The 26,521-nt window shown below is 47.6% G+C and overlaps 1 protein-coding gene across 6 annotated transcripts in view; it reads left to right on the top strand.

The window, feature by feature from the left end:
- The window catches only part of LOC144137932 (uncharacterized), a 73,255-nt gene that overhangs the window by 41,662 nt on the left and 5,072 nt on the right, over positions 1–26,521 (top strand). For 4 of the 6 annotated variants that reach the window (XM_077669965.1, XM_077669964.1, XM_077669961.1 and 1 more), the window contains exons 2-5: positions 19,110–19,494; positions 20,931–21,004; positions 24,778–24,892; positions 25,818–25,870. In XM_077669965.1, coding sequence (XP_077526091.1) covers positions 19,110–19,494; positions 20,931–21,004; positions 24,778–24,892; positions 25,818–25,870 — 627 coding nt within the window. Of the gene's footprint in view, positions 1–9,609; positions 9,823–19,109; positions 19,495–20,930; positions 21,005–23,349; positions 23,882–24,777; positions 24,893–25,817; positions 25,871–26,521 lie in introns of those variants that run through there. The other 2 variants (XM_077669963.1, XM_077669962.1) reach the window with 2 other exon arrangements.

The following is a 26,521-nucleotide window of genomic DNA, read 5'->3' as shown; positions in this document are numbered from 1 at the left end:
GTAAGGTAAATGTTCAGGTAAATGGAAGTTGAGGTTAAGGTAACTGGTAAGGTAAATGGTCAAAGGTTAAATGGTAAATAGAAAAAGGTTAAGGTAAATTGTAAGTTAAGGTAAATGGAATTAAGCAGTTAAGGTAAAAGACAATTAAGGTGGCCGGGGTATAGGGCAGAAAATAAAACCGAGCACATTGGCTTTTTCTTTTCGATTTAACACGTGGCTATAAAAAGGGATTGCACAAAACACGGCGTTTTATTTTCCGTTTCCATAAATGCGTGAACTGTGTACTTGGCCACGCTGAAGTACTGCAGACATTGCAGTAGCTCTTACTGGTAGCGCAAATCTTCCCTTTGGCTGCTGGGGTTAACGATGTACGATTCCTCAGGCGTCATACAGTTTGCAGGCCACAGGAAGCAGTCGTTCGAGGGACTTCTCTGTTTCGAATGTTTTCTCTTCGTGAAAGCACTGCGCGCTATAATCATTACCGCCTGTTGTATCATTAAGTGTGAGCGTCTGGTGTAGGGTTGGCTGAACAAGCGGGAAACGGAAACGACGCCTGCTTATCCAAAAATAGCACTCGATCCCCAACGCTATTCCAGCGGACCTGTACACGGCTATATGACTCCAGGGTCTCGCGACGGCGGCAAAAATTTACTCAGAGGCGTGTGTTCAGCGTAGGAAAAAAATATTTTAAAAAATCTCGAGCCATCTCCACTAACGTGAAACTTGGGGAGGGGCGAAGCATGCAGTGTGTAAATGTATTATTGGAGCCTTTGCGTTTTTGCCAACGGAGGTGAAACCCTTGGGGTGCAGGTATACAGCTTTGCTGTAAAAGTCTCTTGTCTTTGAAGCACGAAGCTCTCCAGAGCGAGGCGTGAGCGAGTGTCCCTGTGTTTTTTCAGTACGCGTTACGAAGCGCTCCAGCGCGAGGCGTAAACGAGTTTCTCGGTGTTTTAGTACCGTGACTATACGTGAGACGACGATTACAACGACGGCTGGAGACGCCAATATCCCCAGCCCTTAAGGCGCTTCGCCCCTAAAATATCAAAGCCCCTTTATTAAGAGAAAGATGGTTAAAACGCGAAGCTTATTCCCATGCAACCTGAGTCAAAGTCAAACTCCAAAATCCAAACTGCTTCGACCATGTCGGAATACGGGAGGAGTTTTTATTTTTCTTGAGGCGCTTGATATACATTCAGTTATCATATTTTTGAGACCCATTGTATAAAGTTGGCTTTCCTGTAGTTGCGTTCCGGCGCGGCATGGAACGCCATCAGTGAGGCGTAAAAAGTTTCGCTTTAAAAGCTCCCAGGACCTCCATATAAGTAGCCGACCGATTTTTCGAACGTGGAGGGGAACGAGAAATAGTCCGAATAAAAGAGCAGTCCGAAAGATCCGTGAGTCACTACTCATATGGGACAACTGGTGATTCCTCGGGAAACTCCGAAATATCCAGCAAGTCCGAATTTTCGGAGCCCGAAAAAACGGTCGGTTAGACGGCGTATAACGCCTCTGGAGAGACGTCTTCCTAGCAATGCTCTTGTGCTTAGATGTGAAGCCTACCTTAAAAAGGATCGGTGCAAGCTTGGTTTTTGTAAGCTGGCTTTCCGGCATCATATCTCGCACAGTGAAGCATGACCATTTACGGATGGATGTGTGGTCACCGGTACTCACCTACGAGGCAGAAACTTGGAGGCTCACTAAGAGGTTTCAACTTAAATTGAGGACGACTCAGCGGGTAATGGAGCGGAAGATGAGAGGCGTAACATTAAGAGACAAGAAGAGAGCGGAGTGGGTCAGAGAACAAACGCGTGTTAAGGACATCTTAGTAGAAATTAAGAAGAAGAAATGGACGTGGGCAGGGCATGTAATGCGAAGGCAAGATGACCGTTGGTCATTGAGGGTAACAGAGTGGATCCCTAGAGAAGGACAGCGTTGCAGGGGGCGGCAGAAAGTTAGATGGGCAGATGAGATCAAGAAGTTTGCGGGGGATAAATTGGTCGCAGTTAGCACAAGACCGGGGTAATTGAAGATTAATGGGAGAGGCCTTTTCCCAGCAGTGGGCGTAGATAGGCTGGTGATGATGACCCAATATACACCAATTGCAAAACTCTCCATAGGCCCCATGTATTAAAAAAAAAAATCACAGTCACAGTCCCACTATATACTCCTCTCCACTGCTGCCGCCTCTTTCCCGGTTCGCCGCAACGCGTGGCGTGCTCTCCTTTCTGCAATTGCGCAATGCCGCGCCCTCTTCGGTAGCCCCCTGTGCGGCGCACTATACTCGGTTACAACTCAAGAACGGCACCACCTCATGTAGTGTATCACTCCGCCAAAGCGCCGGACCCGTGACGTCAGTGCGCGCGCGTTTTGAAAGGGGTTTGCTATGAATGCGTGATATCGTCTGCCTTGTCTCACGCAGTTTGTTTGTCGTCACTGGAGTCGTTTAAAAGCATATTAAGTCCAAAAAATCACGGGAACGGCTCACGCCATGTTCAAAATATTCCCAGTAACGCCCTAATTGCGCCGCGCGGAGAAACATCCGGCTACGGTGATAAGGCACAGCGGCAACTTCCGGTGCCGTTCTTAAGTTGTCACCGAGTATAGCGCCTATGCTGTTGTCTCTGCCAAACAATCGTGCGCTCCCTTAGTCTGTGACGGAGAGACTGGGCCGCTCTCCTTATAATTCAACACAGCAAATGTCCAATAGAGCTCCAGTGGAGGGCTATAGATTAATATCGAAATCTTGAACTCGCGGAGGCTTTTGTTTCGTATTACAGTAAAAGCTCGTTAATTGGAACTCCAAGGGAAACATAAAATTGTTCGAATTAAGCGGAGTTTGAATTAGCGGGTGGGCGCTAGAACGAATGGACATGCCGCCACACTTCTCGGGTAGAACACGAAGAAGCTACCTCTGGACTCGTTATCGCGAATTAGGCACTACCACACGTGTGTGGCAAGTGATTTCGTAAATAATGATCGTGTAGCTCGAACAGCGAACAAAATTGATTGATCTAATCTCGAAATAACGACGCTGTGTATGCTCGAAAACGTTTATTTACTTTGCAGGTTCGAGACAATCAAAATTAAAAAAATACTCGGTCGATTACTTCTATTTTGGGCCGATTCCTGGGCCGACTTTTGCGAGGAGCGACGGAAACCAGAGGACCCCAGTTCGAATTAACCGTTTTGGACACCGACCCGTTCGATTTATCGGGAGTTTTCTCCTATTGAAACATTCAGGGTTGTGCCGGGACCAGGGAACGTCAGTTCGAATTAACTGAAAGTTCGAATTAACCGAGTTCGAATTAACAAGTTTTTACTGTATCTTTTCCCCACCAAAAGCAGCCCACTAAAAGAGCACTATAGACAGCTTCGCTATAAAAAAGCATTTAGGGCGTAAAACACCTTATCAAAGACGAGAGTCCGTAAGGCCCTGTTGGGAAGTAAGGATGGGGTAGGGGGGAGAGAAAGGGAAAGGTCACAATTCATACAACAGTTCATGGTGAACCTTGTGTGAATTCGCGCGTGCATTCCTGCAAAGGCAGCTTTTCGCCGCCACCGGGGAGACGTAAGCGGCATTCAAGGCACCGAACTCCCATCCGCCCTAGTACAAGCGAAGGACGGCCGTGACGCACGCGGTGAGCCGCGCGAATACTTACATTTGTGGAGAACTCGCCCGACGCAAACATCTCCACCTACGCGTGCAGGAAACTCGGTGGACTTCGCCACCTGCTCGCGCTATGCAAAGAGGAAAGCCGCTAACTGCGCTTTGTTTGTCGGGAATTTTACGACGCGGTCATTGTCCCCTTCCGAGGGCTCGCAAATCCCCGTCTGGTCAACGCCTCGTGCAAACACCTACCGACAAAGTCCCGTTATGCCATTGTGCTGAACGGATTCGCCGTGTTAGTTATTCAGCGCAGAATACCAGCTGAAGTGTAGGGTTGAAACTGGAAGGTATAAATGGTATTCACTGAAAAGATTAGCTTTCAGTTTCTTCGCTTGGCAACTCTGGAAACGGCCACGGACATGGCGCGGCTTGTGCCACTGCGCCCGCACGCCGAAGAAAAAAAGCACTGGCGTGCGTCGTCTGCTCCGTTTCAACCCGATTATCAATGGTGGTGTCAACAGAGATTTTATTACTCGCGCTCACATTGGGTTATACGGATTACTTCGCGTTCGGTGGGGTAGAGTTTGGAACGTCCAACACAAATCATGTGCTTAGCACGGGCAAGTGCCGCCATCCCGCGGAGCCCGACGTAACCAGTGACGGCGCAGTCACATGGTTGCCTGCATGCGTGTGCGTCGTCAGTGAATACAACTTATAAAAAACGGCAGACAGTGAGCAAATAAGACTTCTAGAAGTCTAAAAAAAAAAACTAACAACAGACCTTCGGGCTGCTCTCCGGAAACCTTGTTCACAGTGGAGCCAAGGAGAGCGGAGTACCAGCTATATCAGCCTGGCAACGCCTAGACCATGCATTTGGTATTACATTCGAAGTACGCTGCACAAAGCTGACTCGTTTTCACCCACCATAACGGGTTTGGGAGGGTACGCCGAATGTTGTTGCCACTTTACTTTTAAACAGTCCGCAACGTGGGGAAGAGTGCAAGTTAGCATTAATGACAAGAAAAATAAACAGAAAAAAAACATCCTAAAGGAGTTCTTTGGCCACCTATTCTGCACCGGGACAGAGAGAGAGAGAGAGAGAGAGAGAGAGATAAATATATATATATATATATATATATATATATATATATATATATATATATATATATATATATATATATATATATATATATATATATATATATATATATCTATATATATATATATATAGATATATATATATATATATATATATATATATATATATATGTATATATATGTATATATATGTATATATATATATATATATATATATATATATATATATATATATATATATATATATATATATATATATATATATATATATAGAGAGAGAGAGAGAGAGAGAGAGAGAGAGAGGAGATGTGGGGAACGCGCAAAATGCTGCCTTTAGCACTATTCCCAAGCCTTGATTCCCGATTCTACAATTCCCAGAAGCTCGGGGCCAGATGTATTAAAAGGATACAGACATAAACTAGGAATAAAGCGTTGCTTCGTCCCACCGAAACGCGTCATTCCATTTCCACGGAACACCGACGTTGCGTAGCCATACTTCATCATCTCGCGTCGTCGTCGTCGTCGTATTTACACCCACTGGAGGGCAAAGGCTTCTCCCGAAATGGGGGGATGTAGGCGAACACTACACCTGACTCCTGAGGGACCAATCTCGTTCTGGTGACGGACTTTGTTAGGGGCGAAGCCCATAGGGGCCGGGGCTGTTGGCGTCTCCTGTCATCCGTCGTCGTCATCGTAATCGTCGTCTCATTTAGTCACGGTACTAAAACACCGGGAAACTCGTTCACGCCTCGCACTAGAACGTAACGTGTACCAAAAAAAAGACACCGGGACACTCGTTTACGCCTCGCGCTAGACAGCTTCGACCTTCTAAGACAAGAGATCTTTACAGCAAAACTGTACACCTTTACCAACCCCCACTCCCCAATGGTTTCATCTCCGTTGTCAAAAACGCCACGACGCCAAGAATACACTTATACACTGCATGCTGTTGCAACGTTGTCATCCGACCGCTGACAACTCGTTGCTGCGTACGGGAAGGCCGACCCGAGCCGAGCTCCGTCGCCTCCGACATACGTGTGGTAGCGTGGTTTGAAGCGAGCGGCCAGCCAATGTTGCAGCCGTGAAGAAGACCAGAAGCCGTAGGCAAAATGTAACTTGTTTACTTCATAGCGAGAGATGAGCCGAAGCCAAAGAACAATGCCCCGACGGGCGAGGTTACAGTACAGAACTCGAGCAGAGTGACAGCATTGATTCACTGCTCAAACAGGAATGAAATACAGCGCTTGGAGGGGTCGTATTTATACCCAAAGCGCTAACGGTCGAAACAAGTGTTCCCTCTAGATTGTGCACCCGACACGAACGGCACAGACACACACAACACTCTTTCCAGAGTTCGCGAGCAGTCGGTAGTAGCGGCGCACGCTGAGTCAGAGAGAGGGGAGAGAGGAGGTCGCTGCAGCGGACGCGGGGCTTCTGTGTCCTTGGGGCAAGTCTCCACGTGTTGCGTCGGCACGCCACCGAATGTTGATCGCGCCGATAGATAGGCGCCAGAGATCCTAGGCTTGTCGAGACGTGCAAGCGTTAGTCACCGACACGGGGGGGGGGGGGGGGGGCCTGCTTGAAAGGCGCACGCACTGGAGGCTTTGCCGCACAGCCGAGGAGTGTTGCAGGAAAGTAGGGCGGCGGGCCGATTCGTAACAGTGCTTCACCCCTCCCCAGGTTTCACGTTAGTGGAGATGGCCCGGAATTTTGTGTGTGTGTGTCCTGGGGAACATAATCTGGCGCAGCCCCCTTGGTGTCCGGTGATGTTACCCCTGAACGGAACAAGCAGCATTCAAGACCTGGGGAACACAATGGAGAGCAATTCCTGCACTACGCTTGCAAGCCACGTTATCCTAGGGGCATGCAAAGTTTTAGACATTTTTCTCCGGACAAAAACCGCGAGTTAGTCCATTTGGGGGACACGCCGCTCATGCCATAATAAGCGCACGCAGTACGTGCAACAAGACTGGCGCCGTGTTACATAGCCTGCACGTTCCATTCTAAACGGCGAGTCAGCTGCTGCTAGCGCCAAGGTTTCATCACTGGTGCGCCCGCATACGCCACCCGGAAAAGAAGGAAGTATGGAAAAGAGAGAGGAGCTAATTCTGCAGCTGTGTCAATGATTCGGCTGCAACCGGAGAGATTGCCCGCCTGTCTGCGGTTTTCGTTCCTTTTTCCTCGTGCTCTTGTGGGTGGTATGTACGTCAATGTAGCGGCTTCCTGTGTCGCTTACGTAGTTGCTTTTCTCGTCCACAAGAAGAACATGCTAGCACTAATGCCACGAACCGTGGGAGAGACGCTTACACGAAGGGGTGCCTCTCCACACGGATGATTTCGAGCAAGGGACACAAGTAGCTTGAAATGAACATTTATAGAGCCAATGCGAAAGCGAAGGACGTGTTTTTATTGCTTTTAAAAAGAGCGCAAGGGCTAAAATAATCGCTAAACGCTGAAATACACCCAAGGCCGCACGAGCAGGAGCGAACTTTATTAGGACCTTACTAACGTATACAGGCTCCTTGGTCCAGGAGTCCAGGACTGTGGTGGCCGGGCGGGTGCGGTTGACCAGGCGAAGCTGGTCGGTTGAGTCCGAGCTGGTCAACACGCCTGCCGAGTGACCGACGGTAGGGCAGGGAATGATAGTGAGGATAGGAGTTTGGGAGCATTCCCAAATCATGTGGTAGTGTGTTCATGGAGACTGGCAGTTTCGCAGGTGGCGCGAAGATTTTTAGAGCGAAAGCTCTACTGGACTGCATCTTTCAAGGTCATTCATCGCGTCGCGAGTGACCTTCAGCCGCCGGAGCACAAGCAGCGCCTTTCTTATCGCTTGGCTCGCTCGGAGCCTCGCGGCTGCGATATATCCACGTGACTAGGCGAAGATGAAGCGGCTGCTTCCCCTGCGCTTGATCGCTCAGCGCCGGATGAGCCGTCTGTGCGTACGCTTCAGTGCAAGCGAACCACGTGACTAGGCGACGGTTTAACTACTGCTTCCCCAGCGCTAGGTCCCTCAGTACCGCCATTAATGGCGCGCCGGTTGAGCTGTCTGCGCGTATACCCTTCAGCGCAAGCGAGAGGATGAACCCAATCATCCAACTATAGATATAGCGTGACGGCAGGCTGCGAAATCTCAAGCAGAGGAAAACTTCCACGAAACACTGTGTGCATGACGTGTTTGCTCCGCTCGTGATAACTATTGCTTCAGAAATTTTAACGTGAGCCATTTCTGTTAAACGGTTCTTTAATTACCTACGTTTTCCTGCAGGTAAATCCTTTCTTTAGCCGCCTGTAATTCAAGATACAAAAATTCAGGTGTCCACAACGTTAGATGTTGTAAACTATAATTTTGCGTAGTTGCCGGGTTACCCTTTGAATACAGCCGAAGAGTACCCAGTCGTGTAACTGTCCTGTGCATTCGAGTTCGTTTGCGCCCAAACAAGTGCAGCGAATGTAGATCGCCAGATACGGTCCAGACTAATCCGCAGACAAAAAATTAGTAGTGGCTTAGCTCTGCTATGCCAGGATATACGTAGCGTGAGCTAAGGTTCAGCAGTCCAGTCCAGTCCAGTCCAGTCCTGTCCTGTCCTGTCCTGTCCTGTCCTGTCCTGTCCTGTCCTGTCCTGTCCTGTCCTGTCCTGTCCAGTCCAGTCCTGTCCTGTCCTGTCCTGTCCAGTCACTGCTGCTCGCGCATGCTCAGCACGGCTCTTCACGAGCCACGCGAAACGGCTATCCAGCGGCTCCGGTGCAGCGTCCGACTTGGCTACTGCGCAATTGAGGCGCACACCTAGGCACGCGCCGGTGCCAGTGCGTCTGCCGCGACTATGACGCAACACAATCCAACATAATCCACTTTAACCCAATCCAAGCCAAGCCAAGACAATCCAACCCAATCCAATCTAATGTCCCTCGCGCTTGCGCAGAACGGCCCTTAACGGCACACGCGAAACTGCTCAACCTCGGCCAGTGTAGCTTACGCTACAAAACCATGCCTCATGGCCCACCCTAACGGTTAGCACTAGAGATAGGTTCTGCGTGAAGAGAACAGCTGTCCTGTGTAAAACTGGTGAACAGGGCTCAAAAGCCGACGTCTTTGGAGTCCGGGAGTACTTTGTTGACGCTTCGAGACAGAACAAGAAGCAACTGTATCGTACATCAGCCGTGCCGCAGTCATGAACACTTCCTGCTTCTCAATGGACCAATGACTTGAAGTGTGTGCTGAGAAAAGGTTATTCGTTCCTGTAGCAGCTGATACCCATAAACAATAAATTGGACTACTTTAAACCTAAAGTTCGCGACGAAAATCGAAAAATCAAGAATACTAATGTACGGAAAAAGACAGGTAGTCTGGTACATCCGACAAAAATAACGTATATAGCGCAGCTGAACCCTGGTTGGACAGCCTATGGCGAGCGTTACAAAAAACCTGCAGTGACAGATAAAAATTCGGCATTTGTCAGTGCACTCCATCTATCCCACCCCACACTTCGCTTATGTCTTCCCGCGGCCACTAAATCGACATCGTTTCGTTAACATTTCACTATCTGAGCAGTTCGTGTGCAACTCCAGAACTGCTTTCGCGATAGAAATTTCATGGGCAAATGAAATAGGGAGCTGCTCTGGAACAGTTAGTTCTAGGCAGTGCAAAATGACGAATCCGCTAGAAATTCAGTCAGCAGTTCCCCGTAATCGTCAGCAATTCGCCGTCCCTACGAGAAGCGAGTTTTCCGGCTCAGGTGTTCCTCCTCCCTCTCGCGGCATGTTACACAAGAGCGAGAGAAGGAATAGTGCGTACACGCTACAAGCCTGCTGCCGCGTGCACATCGGGGGTGGCGCTGGCGTGGCAGCGCCAAGCGCTCCTATATACGCACAAGAGCCGCGACGCACGCAGTGTTTTTTCAGCCCCGTGTGCGCGCAAGCCGTCCCACCACACACGCACCGGAGTCGGCCTTGCCAAACGAGCCACAGGTGCAGAGCGCGCGAGCGCTCGCTCGACTTTCATCCGACGCGACGCGTATACCTGCCAGTGTCGAGATCAAGGCGAATGGGATCGGTGCGTCGGCCGTACGGGCGCGCGAAACAAGTCGGATACGCCCACTTCGCTAATTCCCGCCGCACATGTGAGTCGGAGCCCGCATCGTTGTGAGACGTGGTCGCTTTTGCTGCTGTTTCGCCGTCGTCCGCTATCGCGGAGGTGTCTGTTGTGCATGGATGGATTTATGGAGGTTATTCGAGTGCTGGAGTGAGCGCTCAGTGGAGTGAGTGAGTGAGTGAGTGAGTGAGTGAGTGAGTGAGTGAGTGAGTGAGTGAGTGAGTGAGTGAGTGAGTGAGTGAGTGAGTGAGTGAGTGAGTGAGTGAGTGAGTGAGTGAGTGAGTGAGTGAGTGAGTGAGTGAGTGAGTGAGTGAGTGAGTGAGCATATGTGCGCAAGTGTGAGTATGTATGTATGTATTTATTGTACTTAGGAAAAGGAAAAGCCACCAACAGGCGTAATTTGTCTCGCCTAGGGGGCGGACACCGGAACGCCTGCTGGTGTAGGGGGGGGGAGGATAGGGAGAAAAGAATACATAGGAATAGGAGGATAGGGGGAGAAGGTTGACATTACAATGCATGTAACTCTCGCAAGGGTAAATATAAAACACAAAAGAGAAAAAAAAAGGAAAAAGGGGAATAAGGGTAAATATAAAACACAGAAGAGAGAAAAAAAAAAGGGTTACACACTGGGAAAATTAACATTACAGAGAAACACTACAGATATAGACAACACATGAATCTACAAAGGACACAGCACACTTGTAAAAGGGGTCACACACGCACACACACAAGTACAGAAGCTGCTTCAGCAGCAGCACTCCTCCACAATCTCCAACTCCAACTCCAGTGTCCAACTGCACTTTCAGACGATCCCGTGGTTCAGCTTCACCACAAGGCACTGGAGTGACCAATCCATGCCACCAACAATGCATATTCGGCAAATAACAGCAACTTGCCATTTTAATCACAAATCCGATCCAAGCTGCGGCACCTCGCAATGCAGAAGGCGTCATGCCTGCGATTGCGTGGCGCCACCGCGCAGACTGAACTCTCTAGTCAAACCGTGTGCTCGACACCGTCATTCGCCGAAATACCATTGTTGGTTTAATGGGCTGGTCAATGGAGTACAATGCAGTGAAGCTGAACCACGAGATTGTATTAAAGGGTACGTTGGCAGTGAAATCAGTTCTCATTAATACTCAAGTGCCATCTGTCTGTCTTGTGCGGGTTGGAAGTCGTTCCGCAGTTTGGGCCAACAGATATCCATGCGCACGAGTTCCCATGCATTGGGGTGTTCGTGTGCCCTTCGCAATGTGCTTGTTAAAGTCTCGCTTTGCGCTTGCATGGCAAACTGCATAACAAATACGCTTGCATGGGCTTGCGTGCCAAACTGTTCATTTTTTGTATGCAATTACTCCCTTAAGCTTAATTATTATAATCCCGTGCTTGTCTGCACGCCTTAGTCGCGCTAATTAAAGAACGTTGCCGAGCTTGTCGGAATGTTCATCCCGCTGTCTATGCGAACACTTCTTTGAGAATACATGCGCATGAAATGTACTTCCTGTGAGAATGTTACGACGGAAACTTTTCGAGCGGCATACGCCGCAATAGCTGACAACGCAGCAGTATTTTTAGGCTGAAATGCGAGGGAAAAAATCTTGAGAGTTTTGCGTGTGGGTGCGTTGGTAGACATTTGAAACGCAGATTTTTCAGAACAAATTCGCGCGGTACTGGATTTGTGATTTGAATAGAAACCTCTCTCTCTCTCTCTCTCTCTCTCTCTCTCTCTCTCTCTCTCTCTCTCTCTCTCTCTCTCTCTCTCTCTCTCTCTCTCTCTCTCTCTCTCTCTCTCTCTCTCTCTCTCTCTCTCTCTCTCTCTCTCTCTCTCTCTCTCACACGATTTGAATTGAGGTTTGAATCGTACCGTGTTTCGACGAAGGAACTGTCCATTTGACGGCACGAGAATTCATTCGAACCCCTTTAATTCGACGCTCTAAAGATCCAAGGAAAAATTACTTAAATGACAGCTCAACAATTTTAATACTTTAGTCAGCACATTACAAAGTTGCGAAATGATTGAATGGATATTTGAAACTGGGAATGTATTTTTTTTTGTTAGGCTTCCCTTTTAAAAAAAATGTTATTCAGTTTTTATCATCGTTCTGTGAGACATATCGCTGTGATTGGTTTCTTTATGTTTACGCCTTTCCCACGTTTTTGTTCATCACTCTCGCAAGGCTTCCTCGAAAAAAAATGCCACCGGAATTATTTTTTGTCGTTTTTGTTGTTGTTGTTGTTGTTGTTGTTGTTGTTGTTGTCGTCGTCGTCGTCGTTGTCGTTGTTGTTGTTTTATCATGCAAGATTAGCAAGGTTAGCTGTGTTCAGCAGCTGAAACTATAACCACGTTGCCTCCAATCCAGATATGACCTTATCTGTAATCGAGCTATTAGTGTTATTTAGTGCGGGTGTACCCCAGCTTAGTCCGATTGCAAATGTAGCATAACTGTGGTCGGTACGCGGAGTCCAAAACTTCGATTGAAAACACCGCATTTTCTCGAATCGAAGCCGGTCGATTGTTTTCCCGAAACGCCCATCTTCAGAATGCCATTATTCTTCTCTCATAAGCGTATTAAACTATACAATACGCATATAACCATTTAATTTCTCGTTTCAACGCGCGATAAGCTCAACCGCCTCGCTTTGATGCCGCGCGGCAAAGCCAACCTTCCAGCTCCTTTGCGGGAAGGCTCGGTTACGAGTGAAGGCGCTGGGTGGAACAAAGTAACGACGTGGAAGTGACGCGACGCCCTGTAATGGAGCTCGTGAAAACGGCGACAATATCGCGAGGGCGCCGAGGGTTCAGTTGCTTTCCTGTAAGCGAAGCGCTCAAAACAGGTATAGTTGTCTACTAAAAGCTGCACTCAACGTTAAATGAGTTCTCGATGTATTGGTAATAATTTTTTAATGATGTCTTCCTCGGCCTGTATAATGTTTCCGTCGGGCTGAATTCCCGGTTAAGCTATAAATGAGTTAATACGGTATACGTTAAAACATTTCAAGCTGAACGGACCGACGTCGGCTGGTTGATTCGCTGTTACCATGTGAAGTCTCCAGCAGATCAGTGATGCTATCAGGTTGACAGGTGCACTCCGATAGTCGGCGGATCAGCCTACACCGTAATAAAAATGTTCTTTTTTTTTTTTTAACCATCGTCCACGGGTGACTCGTTCGCGTTTGTTTGCGCGACAACTCTACGCGGAGGGGCTGGTCTGGGGACGTCAGTGGATTGCAGACGCCGGCGCAATCTGGAAAAACACTGACAAGCATGAAAAAAAAAAAAAAGAAAGCAGATGCCAAAAGTAACAAGCACAAAAAAATAAGTGTGACAGAATTTTTCCTGCTCGTGTCTATCAACCTGCGAAGGGCAATGAAATTTCGCAGACACGAAATTTAATGGGGATAGAGTTTGTTTTTATACTGATTTTCGCGGGTACGCGCGCTCTTGGCAATGTTCGGCCCGCTACGTGGTCCGGGAAACATGATACTGTAAAACGCAATAAAAATTATAACTTCATTTCCCCCTTCTTAGCTTTTCATGTGGCCTTTTTTTTTTTTTTTGCGTTCTAGTTTATAATCGGCGTTCCTCCGTCTATTGTTATAAATCATCCCAAGCGTATACGGACCACCATCGATATTGGATCGGACACGGATTCAACCTGCCTTGTCACTGTTCTGTAAGGGAGATGTGTAGGTATGACACAGGGCTTGGACAGGGAAACCAATTCCAGCAACATCGGGAGGCTCCGTGTACGCTTCATCACACGACCACAGCCACTGCCTGGTTAAAGTAACGATACAAACAGCATAGAGGACTGCCAGGCTGCTGATTTATATTTCTATAAATATTTCTATAAATTTCTATAAATATATTTCTATAAATATCAAGCATTTACGCTGCCCTGCATACTGTCTTGCCAGCGCCGCCGTCTTCTATATTCCGCGCTCTTTGCTGTCAAGCTTAGAGAATGAAACAACTTAACATCGACGTTGAATTAGCAGCGAATTCGTGGAGCCGGAGAAGCCCCGGCCTTCTGCGGGGAAAATGCTGGTTTTCGGGACGCTTTGAGAGCAGTCTCATCGCTTCGATGACGCTACTTTTTTAAACGGTGGCGTGACGGCGTGCGAGGATATTTACGACAGCTGTTCTCCGGGATTCACAACGTTCAATATGGGTATCCTCGAAAGAATTCGCGACGGAACAAGGCACTGGTACCCCCAAAGAACTCGAGCGGGTCAGTCTGTACACACGTAAATCTGTACATCGTTAAGTCAAATATAACTTAGCAAGCAGTACTGTTGGGCAAGTTGGTAGGACATCATTGTAATACTATAGCGCAAAGAACGGGAAACGAAGACAAGTCCCGTCGTCTTCGAAACGAAAACGTCCCGTCGTCTTACTTGTCTTCGTTTCCCGTTCTGAAAGGATAAATTTATTATCAAAAAATCCTGGTATCAATGATACAACGTAACAACCAGAAACAATTAAACAAGTGCAGCGCCTGTCGCTACAAAACTAATAGAGCGCGAAAGCTGCCAGTTACAGACACTTACAGAAACACATAAACAGTTTCAAGTTGATTGTAGACAAAAGATTAACATACAAACAATTTAGAGTTGCTTACAACCAAAATATTAACATGCGAGGAAAACCATGATACAAAAACATTCGCTTCAAGAATGCAGCAATATACAAAACAAGGTTGGTTTTATGTCACAACGGGTACTGTAGCGCACTAACACTCAATTCTAACACCAAGATCAATTGTTACAACGAAAATCCCTAAGGACACAGGTCTGGAAAACTGGCATGAATAATAACCCTTTTGTTTGAAACCTCAATAAACCGGGTAGACCAATGTCGCAAAAACTCTTCCTCACCCAAAAGGGCCAACTCGCCTTCCAAAAAGGTCACGAGGTGTTGTCTGAAGAAGGAAAGCAAGGGCCACTGCATACGTAGCCTGCGATTCTGTGCTACAGCCCTGCAGCGATTACGCCATAGTATATAATCGCCAATCACTACGAATAGTTTGCCAAGGGGAGTGCCAGGGCACTGTTCTCTCAGTTGATACCGTGTAAGCCCCAAACTTGGAGCGGCACGGTGTATGATGCGCCAAAAGCAACGCGCAACAGTGCAGCTTGAGAACGTGTGAGCCGTGGATTCTGGTTGACCGCAGTTGGGACAGGAAGAGTTCTGTGTTACTCCCCAGCGAAATAATCTGTCTTTTGTGGGAAGAATTCGCCACGCTTTTTGCCACTGGATGTTTTTGGCGTCATCTGGTAGCCTACCTGAAGTCAGCCGTCTTTGCGCTATAGTATTATAAGTTAAGTCAAAGCAGCGGCCAGTCTAACGGGTGTCCGCAAAGTACCGAAAAGGTTCGAATAGGTTGGCAAGGGTGGCGTGTTGGAATTACCGCGACAGTATGCCGCAATTATGTGCCAACTTTAAATGCGCCAGCATTTCTATAAGTGGATTCAACGAACAAATCCGTCTGTCCGTCTGTAACACTTGCTGCGTCACACTTTCACTGCATAACAAAATTCAATTGCTAAAATTCTCTAGGGCCCTCATTTTCCTATGAAAACTGCTCTTACATTGCTCCTAAATATATCTTCTCAGCCAGGTATTTGTGTATAGTAAAAAAGCTGACTTTAAGGGGTTCACTGTCCTATGCATGCATTTATTAAAAAGGTTCTAGGCCTTTCACGCTTGGATATCAGATAGCGAACATTGCCCCGGAAAATATGTTTCCCCAGCAACGCATTTGTGTATAATTCTTAAGCCTACTTTAAAGAAGATTTGTGCGCCGCTCGGGACATGTGCTCTTGTGGACGCATTTAATGAAAGGCTCCAAGCCATTCATACTTTGATGCCAGACTACTTATGGTAATACCCCCCCTGAGAAATGTCTCTCCAGATATTTATTTGTGTATGGTAGTGAAGCTGACTTTAAAACGGCTCAATGTATTAGCGGAGTGGTATATTCTTACGGATTATCTGACATGTCCCACTTGGAAGGTTTTGCTTTTTTTTTTTTCGTTGCTTTTCTTTCCCGCCGCTACTCATGCTCAAAACACTCAACATCGCAAAACTCACCTTTGGAGGCGCCGAAAGTGTGTTTTGTTGCGTAGCTGGGCTGCAGTGCTTAATCAGCCACCAGACACCACCTATAAATAGGAGCGGCGAAATCAGGTGACCTGACATACCCCCAAGCCATTGTTCCACGGATTTGGAGACTTGCGAAGCTGTGCGCCGCCGCAGCGATCAATTGCTGGCGTTCATCGTATTCTGATGGAGCGAGAAGGAAAAATTGGCCGCGTATCTGCTCCTTTCGTTGCAAATGTCGTCAAAAGACGATAATCTTTGTCGACTTTTGCCAAGAAAATGCCTTCCTTCGCTTTCCCGCTCACCTCTCATCTTGTTCCTGTTGCGTCGCGCTCCTCCCAAGGTAAAGACGCCAAAGGTTTGCTTAAATCATTTTAAATTTCCCGCGTTCCACTGCTCCAAACCGGGTGTCTCGATGCCAACGCCGCCGTACGGCGAAGACGCGTGTGAATCGAGGCGCCCTACTTCAACGTTTATAGAACCGTGTTTTCCTAGTCCACGTGCGTTCCAAGCAGAACGTGGAACCTATCTAGTGGAACCTTTCGTAACTCTTGCCACTTGATTTCTTCAAATGCCGCCAGAAGCTATATGGCGCGGGCGACAGCAGGCGACGGCGGAGTTATTTTTTTTCTTCAGTTGATGAAGTATTTATTCTCGCCAAAATCAAACATGTATGATTTTTTATAAAGGAACGCTGCAAATATCACCTCTGTATTAATTTGTTGTCTTATATATGCGTAATGTCTTGTTGTTCTTCAACAATATTGACAAGTATGAACATTACAGCGGACTTAGACGTGCACATTTAGCTATGAATATATAAGACTATTGCGCAGCCATTGTTTAACTTTGGCCGGGTGGCTGAATCGAGTCAGAGACAGACAGACAGACAGACATACAGACAGACAGACCAAAATATATGGGTTTAAGTAGCCCAAGAAAGACTATCGTCTTTAAAAATGGAGGTTGGGGCATACATTTTCACAGGGTAGCGCTTCTGCCTCGTCGTGAGTGACGGGTCTCTCAGGTTGCGGACGCGACCGCAGGTAACGAAGAGAGCACGCGCTGATAAAACGAAAGGGAAGGAGCGCCGTTGCTTAGTAAAGCGGAGCGACTCCGCTTTGAAGTCGCCTCACCGGAGAAGAGGCGGTCCCATTTAGGCGACTGCAAGCGAACTCGTTTCCACAATGAAGAACTGCACAAAAGATGTGGACAAAAGAAGGGAAGTAGACACAAACGGCGCCGTTTTGTCCCCGTCTTTTGAGGGGTTCTTCATTATCGTAATGTACCAACTAGTTCCCGTACGGCACCCTACTGCATGCGATGTATCCGGTAAACTACTTCTATTGCAAGCACTGCTCTATTCCAAACACCCTGTGCTACACAGGGGCGGATCCAGGTTTTTTCTGAGAGGGGGGTCAGCTTCCATCAGTGATGATAATGATGATGATTAGGAGGAGGAGAAGCCTTTTTTATTCACCCATATTTTGGAAAAGCAAAAATTAGACAAATAGAAAAAAATTTCAACTAGACTTTTTCTACGACCCCAGGGGTCATCATCTTGGGGGTACATACTCAAAAATTAAGGGAGGGGTCAGGACATCCGGACCCCCCCCCCCCCCCCCCCCCCCTCTGGATCCGCCAATGGTGCTACATATATGCAGGAGTTTGCGGGCCTCGAAGTCCCACCCATTACCTAGCCAAACAAAAAGCATGCGGGAGGACTTGCTGGCCGCATCGATCCTGAGGACCAAGTTAACCCTAGCTGGTGGACAGGGTGAGGCGGGCGGCCGGGGCCCATGACATTCAGGGGTAGAGACCACTGATCTCCACAATTGTAGAGACGCCACCAGCTCAGGACGGAAAACAAGCCGTCTGCTCTTTGAAATAAAGTTTATTGTAACTGCTAGCAGTAGTGCATTTCAGATTATGTGTGACCATAGTAATTGAAAGTGTACGGTCGGAGCACCTTCCCTGCTGGTGGGTATTGTCACGGGACGAGTGCGAGGGCTCCAGAGGCAAGTGGCGCATGTATATGGTCCGTGGGTCGGCTCAAGAAGGGTGCCGTCGACGTCGGGGGAAGGATGCGAGCACCTTTTGTGGATCCTGCCGCAACGACATAGAAAGGCCATGAGGCGTGGCTTTGAGGAGAGGTGGCCGATGATGAGATGTTGTGGCTGCTTGGGTATGTTGTGGACGCTTGCATGTTGGTCTTCAGTGCAGCTCTGCAGCGTTCTCGTTAGTGGGAACCGCGTTTAGCTTGCAATCGGTCTTCGCGCTCCTGGTTGGGACACGGTCTGGTCAGTAAATCCGTCGTGTCGCGCAGCTCCGGGTGATCGTTCTCATGGGTCTTGGCAGGTGTCGATGTATAGTACTCGACGTCCTTTTTGATCCTGCCGATCTCGCAAGCCTGGACAGTGCCGTTGTCCAGTATGTGCACGAGCGGCTCGAGTTCAGGGGCTCAGCTGCAGGGCCTTCGGCTTTTTTACACCCTCTCCTGATTGCCAGCATTCTTTCTCACTCCTAGAGTGAGCGACTCCCGCTCGGTCTCGAACTTGTTCGGGTGTATGCTCACGATAGCTGTGGTTGATTATGATAATACTAATGATTGGTGAATGGAACATACCCCTACAGGAGATTAGCCAAACCTGTGGAGTTCTTCATCTTTAGTTTGGCAACCACAGCGTGGTCTCCTCCTCTTTTACTGCAGAACCTTTCTGGGCACGCCTTGGTCTTCATCTAGTGGTCCAGTGCCTCAAAGCGTTCCAGCTGAGTTGCGGTTAGCTTGCGGTTCTCTAAAAGGGTCGTATTGTACTTATTCTCGCGCAGCGCCGTCTGTGCTCTAATTAATTTAAATAATATCAACGGGATAACGATGATTACGACTGCGGTGAGACTTATGATTATTGGGAAGACGATGGTTATCGTTATGTAACTGTAGCGATTATTACGGCGGTGATGATGAGTACGTATTTACTTTAAAGAGGACGTATGTGGCTGCTATTGCACCAGGAGAGGAGTCATTGACTAAACCAAATTCTTGGCCAATTCCGTGTTAGTGGGTATGCACCATTGTGTAGGATCATCATCATCAACATCACCTATACAGGCACCCTCTCAGATATGTAGGAAACAATGGTGCACACTGCGCACATGAGTTATCGTGATCCGTCCTCAATCTCCCGTCTGTTTGTCCTCTATGCGTGACGCAGCCGGAGGAGGCGGGCCCCCTGACCCCCCAGTCCGCCGACGCCGGACAGCGGAGGTGACGCCGGCTGGCGTCGTGGCCGTCATCAACTGCGGCGTGCCGCCCAGGCCCCCGCCTCAGCTCTTGCACCAGCAGCCGCGGCCGCCCCTGGGCGGCCCCTCTTACAGCGACCCCTTCCACTTCCGCGAGATGGAGCTGCTGACCGAGATGGGCGTGGCCTACGCACGCCAAGTGCGCAACGTCCGGCGCATCACCGTTGCGGACACCGGGGCCCTGCGCCAGTTTTCGAGCCAGGGACGCAAGACCGTGGAGGAGGTCGAGGAGGGCCTGTTCCAGATCCAGCGGATGCACAGTCACATGGTTGCCAGGGCGAACAACCTCGTCTACAGGTGGGGGGCCTGTGCGCCGCTGTTTTTCGATTCGGCTATCTGCGAAGTGCCAGCAAACTTTTCTGTGGCGCTCAATCCTAATTTGACTTCGCAGCGACAAAAGAAAAGTGTTGTTTAATCTTTTGTGGTCACGTAGTGATGCTATGTTGACGTCGCTTTAGACGAAACTGCACTTCAATGCAGTTGAGACCATGGAGCGGAATTCTGGGTGCCTCCGTTTCAAAAATGTTCATTTCGCGATTGAAATGGTTCAGTCATGACGTAGTCACGCTTGCGAGGCCTCCGACCAAAGACGTGTAAAGAAACAATTGGTGCCTTGCTTGCGCCGCGTCACATCCGAGTCGTTTGCCTTCAGCCAATCAGGGCTCTTTCGAAATGAACGCTTTCAAGCAGACATGAATTGGACTAGCTGGAAATTTCGCCCTGTAACGTTTTATACTTAACCCAAAGATAATTAAGTTTTTAATATCTGGAGCATTGCCTGTGCGTACTTAGTAAAGGCGCAGTTGTTGCTATGCTGTTAGGTCACGACGTTAAAAAAGGGACCCTGCAACACTTCTTTCAACTTTTTTTGTAATCCTAAATGCTTGCAGAATGTAGTCACCCAACACATCCAGAACTTAGATTAGGGGGTCGCAAAGTACCTAGCCAAAAATTACTGCTATATGCCCATCAGATAACTTGTAAACTCGCCCAAAAGATTTTTCTGTTTCCCGGCCTTGACGTCCTTCGATGGCTCGAATTACGTCACTAAGGCCATGTAGCGGCTGTTGGCCGCTTTTCCTTCAGTTGTAGCAATGAACGCTTTTCGATAGCAACTTAAAAAAAAAACCACGAAAGCAAAGCAGGACAGGAAAGGGGTATCTTGTGCGACGAGAAACGCGCAGTGCCGCTCCGTGCTGGCGATAACTACATCTTCCGCAGTGGTTCCAGACGTGAAGAAAAGAGTGAAAGCGCTTATCGAAAGTGTTGCAGGGTCCCTTTAAGCTCGAGCCCAGTTTAGCTTTGCGAGTGTTCTTAGTCGTTTTATGAAAATAATTTTCAGCAGTACTTTTTCGTTAGGAGGCTGTTTCGTCCGTCATTTAATTTGTTGGTTTAAACGTAAAAACTGAACAGTCTAATCAATTCAAACTTTATTCGGCGCTGGCGTTGCAAATGTCAGGGGAACCGACAAAAAACGAGAACGAGGATTGACGGGGCCCGTGCCCCTTGATACATACATACATAAATTAAAAGGACTGCGCAATGTGAAAGAACATTTGGCATTGATACAGCAGGTACTGTAGAGGTTATTCAGTTATTTTACCTTGAGATCCGTTGCCAAGTTTGTTGCACTATGTTGGTGTGTCACAACACGAGACTTTTGCGTCTGTAACTCTGATAAGGTTTGTCGGGTATACAAAATCGGATAATGTAAGAACTCGAATATCTCGCAGGCTGCAAGACGTCCTGCTCCAAGAGGAATCCAACAGGCTCAGGAAACAGATGCATCGAATCGCAACACTGCCTCGTAAGTTCATGAACCAACCAATTCGTCGACTACCTGATTGTTTTCTGTTTCTGTATGCCGGTGTTTTTGCAACTAACGATGCAGATATACAGCTGACATGTTTTATAACGTGAAACACTGTTTGGCGAGCTGCTCAATATTTTCTGGCCATGAAATGTAAAGCCAAAACAAAAAAAAAATGGCGCAGCTTGCACAACAGCAGAGCTGGCGGCCCCTCTACGTTCGTCGGAGACCCGGCTGTTGCACCTCACATGGATTTCCCAACTTGACGCTTAAATTTCTCCATCTCTGGGAGGCCCGGACCCTCTTGTCCCCAGCCTTTCACATCTCTCCTAAAGTGGACCGCATTAGCACGCGCTAGGACCGGCGGAAACCGGCATCGCGAACTCGGCGTCTGTGCTCCACACTTGAGATCACGCCCCGAACGCTGCGCAGAATGTTCTCAAAGGTAGAGTTGGACGATGCCGGGCGCTCCTCATGAGGTTCACGCTCACGCGCGCTCGGCATTTTTTCTTGGCATGTTTTTTTTTTTTTTTTTTTTTTTTTCGGCGAACGCAGACGGACAAAGCTCAAGCTTTGTCCGTCAGCAAGAGGAAGGAGGACTCGCCGATGATTGGCTAAATGGTGGGAGAGGAGGTTCACACGTGGAAGTGAAGCCGACGGCCAGTGGGGTAAAAAGACAAAAACAGGAAGGGGGAAAATGATTGACCCTCAGCCATGCTCACGAAATATACCACTGGAAACTGCAATGAAAATGAGCAATAACTGGCAATTGCGCTTCCAACTGCGATCTGGCAACACTTTATTTGCAGGCGTATCGAGCGGGGCGCTGTTTCAGCCGCTCTTACCTCCAAAGCCTTTCAATTTGCTTGTCACCCCTTCAAGGTAGCCCCATCGTGTATCCGGCCCCTACAATAGGTTCGTAATCGTACGGATGTACAGTCTTTGTCTAAATTTTCCAGGCCAAGACTAAATTGGAGAGGCCGCAAAAAAACCAATGTACAAGCTAGCTTACGTCTCGAGCGAGGCTGAAACGTTTTATGCCGGAAAGCTACAGAAAACACTTTTCTTTCTTGCTGTCGTAAAATAATTTTGTGGAAGTTAAAGGTTAAGCTCATTTTTTGAATTCTTTGTGGTCCGGAAGGCTTAGGTTAGGCCTAGAAAATTTTGACAAAGACTGGATTTATCGACCGCTCGGAATCGAAACCATACATACAGGGTGTTGCAACGATAACTGGAACACTTTAAAAAATTTTTCTGAGCGATCCGCCGCTCTGTTCACGCTCAAACTTCACACAAAGGTCGCATTTTGTGGTCTATTTTGTTTGACACCGGGAACAACAACGGTACTTACCTGTTTATTCTGAAAATAAATAAAAACGATTTTCGCCTATGGGAAAATGGCGGCGATTTGGACGTGCGAGCCCGAAAACCGGGTTTTCTGATCGTCTGTTCGCTTATTTCTAGGTGCATTTTCTGATCGTCTGCTGCACCATTTGGCTCCGTACGTGAATCCCAAACGTGCGTTTCACTCTGCAGGTGGTTCCGTCGTTCCAACATCAACTTGCGCTGGCTCGCACGTTCAAATCAGCGGCCATTTTCCCATAGGCAAAAATCGTTTTCATTTATTTACAGAATAAACAGGTAAGTACCGTTGTTGTTCCCGGTGTCAAACAAAATAGACCACAAAATGCGACCTTTGTGTGAAGTTTGAGCGCGAACAGAGCGGCGGATCACTCAGGAAAAATTTTTAAAGTGTTCCAGTTATCGTTGCAACACCCTGTATGTGTGCCGACTAAGGGAGAGAGGAACGGTATTTTTTATTGCGGCAGCAATGAAAGACCCATTGAGCGAGGAAGTTGGTGTCCGTAACACAAAAACTACTCCATCGAAATCATTCCATGGAACGAGGCAAGTACACCAGAGATTAAACGAGCGGAAGAACGCAGCCGAACGGGCGAGCAGACAAGAAGCGATATTCACCGTTGTCGTCAACTCTCCGGCTACAAAGATTACAAAACCCTTCGACAACGTAAGGCGGAAGCAAGGCGTCCCAGGAGTTCAAGTGGACATTCATGATTTCGAATTCATAACCCGCAAGTGCTTGGGCGTCCTTCGGACTTTTTTCAGTTTCAATACCGTTGCAGCCCCCACTATTTACAACCGTTCGTCTGTCGGTAATGTGACACGAAAGTCATCAACCCTCAATCCTCCATGAATTGAAGGTCAACGTCCATTTACACCGATGAGAACAAAGCCTGAAGGAGCAAATAATTTCACGCGAAACTATTGGTACCTTCCAAAACCGAAACCGACTTTCATCTTTTTTGAAGACAACTCGCGAGCCAATCCAAGCCTATCTGTACGCAAATTTGTTTTTACGACTGTTTGTATTCCACGTGCGTTCTTTGACTGGCCTGACGACAAGGAACGTGTTTGTCCGCGCACCGCGAAGTCCGAAGCTCTTCGCTCGGCCATGAATCTTCAAGACCTGATGTCGAGCAGACTGCTGCTCACTCTGCTGACTCTCGACCAAATCGAAGAGCTGATGTTGATCCTAATGGCGCGGGAAGAGGAGGAGGACAGCGGCGGATCGTCGGAGTCGAGCGAAGAGCAGTCCTCCGAGCCGTCGCAGCAGCGCGGCTGGCGTCCCACGATGAGCATCAACGACATTCTCTCGAATCCGCTGCTGATGGCCATCATGACGAGCCGCCAGATATCCGACCTCATGTACGTCAGGCTTCTGCAGACCATTCGAGACGACGACAGCTGCAGCAGCACCAGCAGCTCGGAGTCCGCGGACCCGGAACGCGAGGAGCGGCAGAGACGGAGACTCGTGCGTCGGCGACCGCTCAGGGACCGACGATCCATCGTTGCGTAAGGAGCACGCGTAGATTGCTTGTCTCCCGAAGCCAACGGTTAATATTCAATTGAGTCTTGGCGGTTATTGGCGCAAATTTGTTAAAAAACGACGACACAACAACATACCGCGCTGACTTGCAACTGAAAGTTTATTTCGGGGGACGCCGCGATATACAAAGAGAAGAAAAACAGCGAAAATACCTTTAATTGCTAGTCATGGTTGCGTATTATAATTTCTTGATGGGCCGTTAGCGCTGTTATTTAAATTGTCTTTGGTATTTAAACTTCAAAGGAAACGAAAAAATGTTCAGGAAGGTGGCAGAGCTGCATAGCGACGATACAACGGCTTGTAAGAGCTGTCAGCAGCGTGTTTCGACTCCTGCCTTTGTCGTGCGCTTCATCTGGGTATCACGATCTTTTTTTTTCTGTAGTTGTTTGCGAAATTGCCTCATTTTTCTTGGCCAATCCAGTTTTCATCATTGTGAGCGTGCTCATGCAGAAAGCATCGAACGCATAAGCACTATTTTTGTTCATTCCAACTATTGGGCTGCGAGTTAAAACGGGCGCTTATATCGATTCAAAGCGTATTAGTAGTTTAGGAGCAAAATTTTTCCGTTTTTCGTTTTCCGAACAGCAAGTATTTGAGCCAACTTTTTATTAATACAAATTGAGAACATGCACAAAAGAGAGATGTCAATGAGAACGAACTTTCCCCTTGTATCAAATCAGAGCTTGGGGAAAGGAAACGACTGGATTTTGCTGCTGCTGTTTGCAGTGGAAGTTGATGAATGCTCTTGTGATTTCACTGAACTGCCTTGTCACAGGATAAGTCTTCTAATTGTACAGTGCCATCTTTGTTGTGTGTAACGGTCGGACAACTAACGTTCCGCGTCATCGTCTGTTCCGTGCAGCCGAGAAGCAGACGGCGCAGGTTCGGGATCGGGAACACGACCTGATAGTGAGGATAGTACGGATTGTGAACAAGAGGGACGCCATCTTGGCCGAACACCATGTCGAGCAACGCAGGTAAGCCCAACTGCCTATCGCATTCTCAGCCGCTATCCGTATGATTGTGTCGTAACGCCCCGATTATCTTCCATGATGATGCATGCCAGCTTAGCAGGCTTTTTTTCCTCTCACTTGGGCCAATATCTTGCCACTCTTGGAAACTGGTGCTGTTGTACTTATTTACTTTACACTTGGCGAAGAGTGGTGGCCAGTGCCACACGTACACGAAAAATGACATTAAGTGCTTAATGCTTAATGTTTTAAGTGCTTAATGCTTAAGTTTTAATGTCACTAATTCACTGCTACGCACAAAAATCTAATGCCATTCACTCTATGCCATTTTTGGTTTAAGGAGTTCCGCACAACTCATTCGCCTTCACAAACGCTTTAAATCTGCCTACTCTCGAACACAATGAGCACCAAATGAAACCAACGAAACTCTCGGCACCAGAGTGTTGAAACGTAGCTGAACTTTGACATAAGGCGATTTTTTGTTCACTCTTGGTGGCGAAGTTCTGAAGAAGACAAAGTTCACTAAAACAGCGGCAAAAGGCAGAACGTGATGTTACTCGTCGCTTTGAATTTTTCGGATTTGGCTATCGCTGGCAGGCGACGGCAGCTGCTGAAGCCACTTTAGAAACGGTTGACACCATTTTTTAAAAAAACACTATTTCTAATAACGTTCTGTTTCACAAAAACATTGTTAACCTTCGTAAGACATTTTTCACTGCATTAAAAACTTCTAAACTTCTAGAGCACATTTAATGCCGTTGCGTTTTCGCATGTAGCACAGCCCGTCCAAATAATGTCATGTGGTATCTTAAGGCCTTAGCCACTTAATGTCATTTTTCGTGTACGTGTGGCGCGGGTATAACTGTGATATAAAAATTGTTCACAACTGTGGTGACAAAAATCTCAAAGCACTTCCTTGGCTTCCCTGCAGGGCTGCAAACGAACTGCGTCAGATGGAGAAAGAGTATCAAAAGTGGCGAAGAGGTGAGTGCTGATTCTTTTGTGTCTTGATTTTTTTTCCTTGCTTCTTTTTCACTACCTATATCGAAGAAAAACAGAATTGTATGTTCTCCCAATACAACTGTGCATCTGTACTGATTTGCACCGTAGACTGGCAGTCTGAAAGCTGACGGGACAAGCGGCCAATAAGGTGTCTGCTTTCAGAGATTTGTTTTGTCTACAGTGCAGAAAGGAGCAAGAATCGCCATCTGCTCAACCAGGAGTTGTTTGTTTGTTCGGAAACCAGCTACTGCACAGACATTTTAATGTAAAGATGTATTAAGTAGCCAAGCATTGTTTGTCTTTAGTTGGGCTTAGCAGTTGGCACCACTTTAGTGAAGTACTGGCCTTTGCCGTCTTGTTTTCAAACGAACTAAACGTGAATTTTTTAGACTCTGCAATCTCTTGCAACGGAGAGCATTTAAATGCCAAGCTATGCATTCTGTATTTATTCAAAATAAAAAAAGAATTAATGGAGATCATGCAGAATGTGTGTAACTTCACAATGGAGATATAGACCGCAGCACTGTCAGTTTTACCGATTAGTGTGTTTGAAGTAAAAGCAAACTGCTTATTTCAAGACTGGGGCTGTTGAGACATTTGCATTACCTAAGGCAACTTCTAGTTCATTTTAAT

The sequence above is a fragment of the Haemaphysalis longicornis genome, unplaced genomic scaffold, assembly GCF_048455015.1.
Source record: "Haemaphysalis longicornis isolate Haplotype H1 unplaced genomic scaffold, Haemaphysalis longicornis Haplotype H1 scaffold_5, whole genome shotgun sequence".
Lineage (NCBI taxonomy): Eukaryota > Metazoa > Arthropoda > Arachnida > Ixodida > Ixodidae > Haemaphysalis > Haemaphysalis longicornis.
Note: the sequence above shows the minus strand (reverse complement) of the source record. Positions and strands in the feature narration are given on the sequence as shown.